At 42.8% G+C, this 9,431-nt stretch overlaps 1 protein-coding gene across 1 annotated transcript; it reads right to left on the reverse strand.

Annotated features, from left to right (window-relative positions):
• Nucleotides 1-980: 980 nt before the first annotated feature.
• Nucleotides 981-7,253, reverse strand: LOC139451930 (uncharacterized). The gene is made up of 7 exons (XM_071233213.1): nt 7,205-7,253; nt 4,624-5,313; nt 4,013-4,516; nt 3,199-3,422; nt 3,035-3,092; nt 2,272-2,363; nt 981-1,088 (listed from the first exon to the last, which is right to left on the reverse strand). The coding sequence occupies exons 1-7, from the start codon at nt 7,251-7,253 to the stop codon at nt 981-983; spliced, it is 1,725 nt and encodes a 574-aa protein (XP_071089314.1).
• Nucleotides 7,254-9,431: the final 2,178 nt, after the last annotated feature.

The following is a 9,431-nucleotide window of genomic DNA, read 5'->3' on the forward strand; positions in this document are numbered from 1 at the left end:
TATGTATAAGGACTACGAGAAATTTGCCATTTGTAAGGGTTTTGCTATATGTTATCATTATAAGGACTAGTGGACAAAAAAGTTAGTTTCTATCGATGTCTGAGTTAACTGAGGCAACCAGGGTTGACTAGAGTTATCCTTGGTTTACCAGTGTTAATCAAGGATGACAAATGGCAGTCCCTGAAATGAAATCCCGGAGAAGGAACACACCAGCCATGTGCATTGCACACCATGAGAGGGTAACAAGTATTTCACTACTTGAAAAAACTGCCTTTGTACTTCTCAATTTAATGCATGTATAATGACAAATAATGCATATCCAAAATCATCATCAATCAAAGTTGCATTATTATTTCTAAAGCGTTTATATCAAGAATCGAATATTACATTTCTCTGGTGCATATCAGAATGCAATATACCATCAATACATAGTTAATTAGAATTATTAATCTGGTTATATTCATGATTGAATCAATAAATGAAACTAATTAGTTCAACGATGACATCACTTGGAGACAGCTAACCAGAACACCACAACAGAGTTATGGGCAACTTCTGTCAACCGAAGTTTAACATAAATCAGTTAACATGCAAAGACATTGGTCAACCAAGGTAAACTTTGGTTATACCTTCGTCAACATGGGTTTACCTGGGTCTTCTGGATTTTTTAAACAGAAAATATTTGCACAAGGACAAAGTTTTATTTACAACAGCATCAACAAAGGAGTAACAACGACAGCCAGGACGTTTTCTTACCAAAACGAAGTTTGTTGGTAATCATGAAACGTCAATTCCTGCAAAGCATGACCGTTTTACAATTGCCTGAGGTTTCCTTATAAAATACCCCACACTTTGACCATCACTTCTTGTCTTTGTCGTACTATCAAATACACCATAGTAATGAACGACCAAATATGGCAGTATTACGTAGCCAATGCTGTTACTATTTCCATCACTCCGGGAATTGATTTCAAGTTAGTTCATAGCATGTCAGAAAATGGTTTTGGGAATACTTCAGTAGTGATCAGCTGCTCTTGAGTCTGTAGTCCTTCAATGGAATGTGTTTCTGGGTCCCCCTGTTTCTCAGTCTGAAACAATGGATGTGATCCTTCATAAGCTCGGGCAATGTTGAGATCATCTTCTAAGAGGGAAAGAAATGTTATGTGCGAATGTGCTGAACATACAATAGACATAATATAGTCCTCTCGGACCCCATCTTTGAAGTATCTCTGTGTTAAACAGGAACAGCTTGCCATGAAACCCAACACGGGGCACCAACTGTTTCGCGTCATGTTCTGACAAGTTAGGGGCTGGGGGGTACCCTTGAGGTGAAAGCATTCCCTCGTCACGCCGAAGGACCTGGGTTCGAATCCCTACATGGATACAATGTGTAAAGCCCTTTTCTGGAGCACCCGCCTTGATATTGATGTTATTGCTAAAAAAAGACTACAAAACCCTTTCCGTATTCATAAGAAATACATGATTCAATTTACGGTTCCTACTTTACCATGAGTCATGTCTTTATGAATTACTATCAAATAGTGATGATACCAGGTGTTCGCGAAAAGGTGAGCCTATCCTGTCCCACCGGTGACACCCGTCATAAACACATGCAATTACAAGGCAATTGTTCACCTGGAAAAACACGGGACATAATATGGTACAATTTAAAACACAGAATTGCATCGGACATCATTTTTGTCACTGATGCATGAAATTTGGAAATGTCCTCATGTCTACCATAAAACGTTTTGAAAGCTTTATTGAGGCCTTGAAGGTTGTAACCTTGATCAAACAACTTCTGAGCAAGAGTTGAGTGATGCACAGTTAAAGTATTGGAGATATAAGTGAGTGAGTTTGGTTTTAACCCTAGTTGGAACAGTATTCCAGTTATATCACTGCGTGTCAGTGGCGGAGGAAAGCCCGAAATGATGAAACCACGAGCACAGGTGTGATGCTGACAAACCTAGAAACAAAATCCCGGCGAAATGGTATTCGAACCCTGAATCAAAGGGACGCAACTCTTCACAGCGAATTGTGGCCCCTAGAACTACTGTGTCACATGTTCCCCTGGAGCTATTAAGCACTATGGTTGGATGTGTGTTATTTTCCCCTGTTATTCCTCATGGTGCGACTTATATAACTGGAGCGGGAGCACAGGCTATGTGGTCAGTCAGTGTCTTGCCAGGTCCAAATCCGGTTATTTACAAACTGCTGTGATAAAGCTGGACTATTATGGAAGTTACCCAGCACACAGACACGCACTCTCACCTGTCGTGATGCATCTGTCTGACTCGGGCTCCAGAATCGCCGCACAAAGGGCAGGAGGAGCCTCTCATCTCTCACCGCCTCATGCAGGTGTTCTGACGACATACATTTCATTATATAATTCACCACGTCCATTTACATGTACTCTACATTAACTCAATAAATACAGCGGAAGTCAATCTCATGTTATTCTTGTTAACAGTCATAAACGGTCCACTCATCCGTTAAGGGCAGAGTACATGAATATATTTAAATTAATAAACTTAAAATCTGTTTAGAATATTGATGAATTCAGGGAACTATTCACAGCCGGGCTGTGGCTGCTGGTGCCAATCTAACACAGATGACTCACTTGTCGCCAGACTGACTGAAAACACCACCAGACACCCAACCATGGCGTAGTACAGGTAGGAGATGTTGTAGAGGGAGTAGTCACCAGAATCGACGTTGTTACCAGGCACAGGAGAAGAGGAACTACATCATATATTTGACATCGCTAAAGACGTTGTTACCAGGCACAGGTGAAGAGGAACTTCACAATGATCGACATATTGACATCGCTAAAGAGGTTTTTGATGACATATGCTACTTCGTTTTTGGATACAAAACAATATGTGTATGCTAATGCTAACAGCTGATTAGATTTATTCATGAAGTTTCAGGCCCGTTGATATGTGACGAAAGTAAGAACCGTATATGAACATTGGTCAAGTGATTGTTTTTGAATTCACTGAAAACAATGGATGTTGTTAGATAAACGTCATACCTTGTCCTGATATCTTGGTGGCCTGTACTATTGTTGAACGGATCAGGGAGGTACAGGCCTGTAGTATTCAGTTGAACGCGTCAGGGAGGTACAGGCCTGTAGTATTGTTGAACGGATCAGGGAGGTACAGGCCTGTAGTATTGTTGAACGGGTCAGGGAGGTACAGGCCTGTAGTATTCGGTTGAACGCGTCAGGGAGGTACAGGCCTGTAGTATTCGGTTGAACGCGTCAGGGAGGTACAGGCCTGTAGTATTGTTGAACGGATCAGGGAGGTACAGGCCTGTAGTATTGTTGAACGGATCAGGGAGGTACAGGCCTGTAGTATTGTTGAATGGGTCAAGGAGGTCCAGGCCTGTAGTATTGTTGAATGGGTCAGGGAGGTACAGGCCTGTAGTATTCAGTTGAACGCGTCAGGGAGGTACAGGCCTGTAGTATTGTTGAACGGGTCAGGGAGGTACAGGCCTGTAGTATTCGGTTGAACGCGTCAGGGAGGTACAGGCCTGTAGTATTCGGTTGAACGCGTCAGGGAGGTACAGGCCTGTAGTTTTGTTGAAAGGATCAGTGAGGTACATGCCTGTACTACTGTTGAATGGGTCAGGGAGGTACAGGCCTGTAGTATTGTTGAACGGATCAGGGAGGTACAGGCCTGTAGTATTCAGTTGAACGCGTCAGGGAGGTACAGGCCTGTAGTATTGTTGAACGGATCAGGGAGGTACAGGCCTGTAGTATTGTTGAACGGATCAGGGAGGTACAGGCCTGTAGTATTCAGTTGAACGCGTCAGGGAGGTACAGGCCTGTAGTATTGTTGAACGGATCAGGGAGGTACAGGCCTGTAGTATTGTTGAACGCGTCAGGGAGGTACAGGCCTGTAGTATTCGGTTGAACGCGTCAGGGAGGTACAGGCCTGTAGTATTCAGTTGAACGCGTCAGGGAGGTACAGGCCTGTAGTTTTGTTGAAAGGATCAGTGAGGTACATGCCTGTACTACTGTTGAACGGGTCAGGGAGGTACAGGCCTGTAGTACTGTTGAATGGGTCAGGGAGGTACAGGCCTGTAGTATTATTGAACGGGTCAGGGAGGTACAGGCCTGTAGTATTGTTGAATGGGTCAGGGAGGTACAGGCCTGTAGTATTGTTGAACGGGTCAGGGAGGTACAGGCCTGTAGTAATGGTGAACAGGTCAGGGAGGTACAGGCCTGTGGTATTGTTGAATGGGTCAGGGAAGTACAGGCCTGTAGTATTGTTGAATGGGTCAGGGAGGTACAGGCCTGTAGTATTGTTGAACGGGTCAGGGAGGTACAGGCCTGTAGTAATGGTGAACGGGTCAGGGAGGTACAGGCCTGTAGTATTGTTGAATGGGTCAGGGAAGTACAGGCCTGTAGTATTGTTGAATGGGTCAGGGAGGTACAGGCCTGTAGTATTGTTGAACGGGTCAGATAGGTACAGGCCTGTAGTAATGGTGAACGGGTCAGGGGGGTACAGGCCTGTAGTATTCAGTTGAACGGGTCAGGGGGGTACAGGCCTGTAGTATTCGGTTGAACGGGTCAGGGGGTACAGGCCTGTAGTATTGTTGAACGGATCAGGGAGGTACAGGCCTGTAGTATTGTTGAACGGATCAGGGAGGTACAGGCCTGTAGTATTGTTGAACGCGTCAGGGAGGTACAGGCCTGTAGTATTCGGTTGAACGCGTCAGGGAGGTACAGGCCTGTAGTTTTGTTGAAAGGATCAGTGAGGTACATGCCTGTACTACTGTTGAACGGGTCAGGGAGGTACAGGCCTGTAGTACTGTTGAATGGGTCAGGGAGGTACAGGCCTGTAGTATTATTGAACGGGTCAGGGAGGTACAGGCCTGTAGTATTGTTGAATGGGTCAGGGAGGTACAGGCCTGTAGTATTGTTGAACGGGTCAGGGAGGTACAGGCCTGTAGTAATGGTGAACGGGTCAGGGAGGTACAGGCCTGTGGTATTGTTGAATGGGTCAGGGAAGTACAGGCCTGTAGTATTGTTGAATGGGTCAGGGAGGTACAGGCCTGTAGTATTGTTGAACGGGTCAGGGAGGTACAGGCCTGTAGTAATGGTGAACGGGTCAGGGAGGTACAGGCCTGTAGTACTGCTGAACGGGTCAGGGAGGTACAGGCCTGTAGTATTGTTGAATGGGTCAGGGAAGTACAGGCCTGTAGTATTGTTGAATGGGTCAGGGAGGTACAGGCCTGTAGTATTGTTGAACGGGTCAGATAGGTACAGGCCTGTAGTAATGGTGAACGGGTCAGGGGGGTACAGGCCTGTAGTATTCAGTTGAACGGGTCAGGGGGGTACAGGCCTGTAGTATTCGGTTGAACGGGTCAGGGGGTACAGGCCTGTAGTATTGTTGAACGGATCAGGGAGGTACAGGCCTGTAGTATTGTTGAACGGATCAGGGAGGTACAGGCCTGTAGTATTGTTGAATGGGTCAGGGGGTCCAGGCCTGTAGTATTGTTGAATGGGTCAGGGAGGTACAGGCCTGTAGTATTATTGAACGGGTCAGGGAGGTACAGGCCTGTAGTATTGTTGAACGGGTCAGGGAGGTACAGGCCTGTAGTATTCGGTTGAACGGGTCAGGGAGGTACAGGCCTGTAGTATTCAGTTGAACGGGTCAGGGAAGTACAGGCCTGTAGTATTGGTGAACGGGCCAGGGAGGCCTTGATCGATGTTCATGATATCAATCACTGGATTGTCTGGCCCAGACTAGACTATTTACAGACCGCCGTCATACAAAGTTTTTAAGATATGTATGATTCACATTAGTATCTATTTTGCCTGCATTGCTGCATTACTAGTGTGGAAATTCCACGATAATCTGCCTGTGAAAGTAACCCCTAGATATTTATATGAAGTGACAATTTGTAACGGTTGTGAGTTGAAGAACCATTTTCCCTACTTAATAGTGTATTTCCCTTTTTAAAAACTAACACTTTCATTTTCTCAGTGTTTGCTTGGAGTTTACAATAAGAACAGTACAGATCCAGTTGATCTAAAGAATTCTGTAAACCTTTGATCATACTAGAGATCAGAACTATATCATCAGCAAAAAGCAACAGAAATATTTTAACAATATCTGGATGCAGCTGTATACCATCCGTATAATTATCCTTCATTTGTGCAGCCAGTTCATTGATGAAAAAACAAAACAAGAAGAGGCTAAGAATACAGCCTTGGCGTACATCAATGTTACATTGAAGATATCAGAATATATTCCCGAGTTTTTAACACATGACCTTACATTTTGATAAATATTTCATAATAATTTACCCACTTTGTTACTCACACCCTCTCAAAGAGAGAATGGCCACATTATATTTCTGTTCACCGAATCAAACGTCTTTTTTAACTCTTTTTGAAATTTCATAAAATTGTCCACCTTTTCTCTGCATGTATTTGTGAATAATCGCATTAAGTATGGAAATATTATCCGTGGTTGAGTGCCCTTGTCTAAAACCTGCTTGTTCTTCCAAAATTTTATCTAATAAATCTGACCAAGATGAGCCTTTTATTGATAATAGAAACAAATAGTTTGCTTAAAACACTCAAAAGAGTAATTCCTCGATATTTTTTTGTATCAGTACATGATCCTGATTTATTTTGTGGATTAATCACATCAATAGTCCACTCTTTTGGGAAATTAGACGTTTCTAAAATCATATTAAACAGTAATTCAAGGTATGGGAGTAGATAGCTATGTATAGTGTGTCCCTTCATTCAAATAACATTGAAGCAAAAATCAAGGACGCCATGGGAACTAAAATCAAATGTTTCACTAGCCTTGGTAAAATCCCATTTTAATTTTAAAACAATGGGAAAATTTGGAAATTTAATTGAAATAGCCCCGCATAAGTGGGCTGGTATTAACTTCGATGTCATTGTCCTGATTATATATTTGTGTGCAGTTGAGCAATAAAATTGGCACCAAACATATAGTCCATGCCAAACAGACCAATAGTTAAGGTATCATGAGGACTAGTAGAAATTTGCCATTTATCATTATAATATAAGGACTAGTGGACTAAAATGTTAGCTGCATTTGCAAATTTTCATGGATGTTGCTTATGAGAATTGGAACTCGGGAACAGTACTGCTGACTCATGTTTTGTCATTGACCAAGGGAAGATAATGTGATTTGTTTATGTCCTATATTACCTCCCTTGGATACACATCTTTTGCAAATTGCTTCATGGAAGTTTGTCATTTCTCTAATCATGTATTTTATACACATGCACAAAAGTTAAGCGCCACCCACCATATTTGTTATCTGTTACTTTTGGCATTTAATGATGACTATTATAACGAGATGTACGATTGTTATAAGCCGTATATGTAAACCTCATGTGATGCAAAAGTTGTCCCAATGCAAGTTTATCTTGTGTTCCAAAAGAATATGAGCAGAATGGAATTTTACCGAAGACCAGAAATTGAAGGATTAGAAAACATTGAAAAACTTTTTTTGTCATGTAACTGTCATGATATCAGCAGACCATATCAGGTGTCACATAGACACCCTAGGGAGTGCAGAGTCTATTGCAAGAGAAAAACGTCAGTAACGTGTGTATGATCCACGGACTTTGACCACAGCTTCAACCCTATGCCTCATACTCATTGCAAGTCGTTGAATGCTTCTCTGAGGCAAACGGATCCATTCTTCATGAAGTGCGGCTTCAAGTCCAGCGAGATTTTAAACTGGGGGATCACGATGTCTGATTTTCCGGCCAAGAAAGTCCGAGAGATGCTCAATCGGATTAAGATCCGGACTACAGGCCGGCCAAGGAAGAGTGACAATAGCTTCTTGACGCAATAAGCCAAAACTGCCCGAGATCTGTGTGGTCTAGCATCGTCGTCCATGTAAACAGGTCATGTCTGAAGAGGGTGGTTGTCAAAATGAGGGACTACCACTGGACGAAGAACGGCATCTTGGTATTGTTGGCCATTCAGGTTTCCACGAATTGTCACCAGCGGAAGTTTGCAGCCGAAGGAAACACAACCCCATATCATGACAGACCCCCCGCCACATGCTAAGGTCTTCTGGATGTTCCCTGGTGCAAAACGAGTGTTACGTTGCCTCCAAACACGTATTCGACCATCAACAGTTCGTAGCAGCATTCGACACTCGTCAGACCAATGGATCCTTCTCCAGTTGGCCAAGTTACATCGACTACGGGCACGACACCATATCAGACGATTCCGCATGTGCCTCTCAGTCAGTTGAGGACGTTTTACTGGTCTTCTGGCGTTATACCAGCCGCTCTTACGGTCATCATCGAGAGTCTCTGATGGGTAATCCACTGCAGTCTTAAATCTGTTGAAGTGGCAAATGGATTTCGTCTGACTATCCTGAAAAGACGTCTATCCTCTCTGTTAGAGGTCTTTCTTGGCCTACCAGACCTATGCCTGTCATTGACATCATTGGTTTGACCATGTTTGACAATCAAACGAGTAATAACACTGTGATGACGACCCATTTGTCTTGCAACTTTCTCCTCACCATGGCTGATTTTCAACCTCTATTGGAAGGGGAATCTCACACAGGAGCAAAATGCAACCACGTGTCTGAAACTTGAATTTCACTATTTATAGGGTAGGGGAACTGCAGCAACACGTAAAGCACGCTTTCCTTGTGGTATCTCGGCAAATTTGGGCTCATGAAACTATGGAAGCCTAACTCAGTCATACATCATCATATTTCGTATTTCTGATTCCCACACGTGAAATCAAGAGACTATGAATATGGTGGCGCTTAACTTTTGTGCATGTGTATAGATGGTAGTGGTCCAGAACCCCTATTACCTATACTCCTTGTTTTAATAAAGAATCATTCGGCTTTAAGAAAAATACTATCATGTCAGAAATGACATGTTGTATTTTCTCTTAACGACAGAATGAACAGTGAAACTAAATGTGCACCATCCAACGTTGAGAGTCTAACTTTTCACATAATTGTCAGTTCACATTATAACATTGGCCATTACGTCAGCATTACCATAGAATCCCACACTAACGTGATCACTGAATATTAATACTGTCGTGTCCATAAGCACAGTGTGCATATATTGAAACCTTCTTTAGTCGAAAACAACCCAGGCAAGACCTCAGTTTCACTGAGCGTAAAGAAATCTGCATTCGGGAACGCCTTTTATTGAATTGTACTGACATGTTCAGTTAGCATTAAAACCAACTCACTCCGCCATCACATGTGGGGGTTTGATCTGTATTTTTATGATAATGTTAACAACAACATTTACATTATCAAAATTGTTAAAAATATGGCAATACATATAAATTTGAATGTGAATAGATATATATTTGACAGATGCGTGATATAAAGTAGTGGAATGGTTATTATAAATACACATTCCAGTACAGCTGTTCTCAG

The sequence above is a fragment of the Haliotis cracherodii genome, unplaced genomic scaffold (genome assembly GCF_022045235.1).
Source record: "Haliotis cracherodii isolate W230 unplaced genomic scaffold, xgHalCrac1.p SCAF_9, whole genome shotgun sequence".
NCBI classification, from domain to species: domain Eukaryota; kingdom Metazoa; phylum Mollusca; class Gastropoda; order Lepetellida; family Haliotidae; genus Haliotis; species Haliotis cracherodii.

Excerpts from the sequence above, each read along its gene's own strand:
- LOC139451930 (XM_071233213.1), bottom strand. The coding sequence starts at position 7,253 with ATGACAAACTTCCATGAAGCAATTTGCAAAAGATGTGTATCCAAGGGA. Across the intron at positions 3,423-4,012 it reads CCCGTTCAACAGTAGTACAG|GCCTGTACCTCCCTGACCCA; the intron begins GCATGTACCTCA and ends TGAATACTACAG. Across the intron at positions 1,089-2,271 it reads AGACAGATGCATCACGACAG|ACTGAGAAACAGGGGGACCC; the intron begins GTGAGAGTGCGT and ends CCATTGTTTCAG.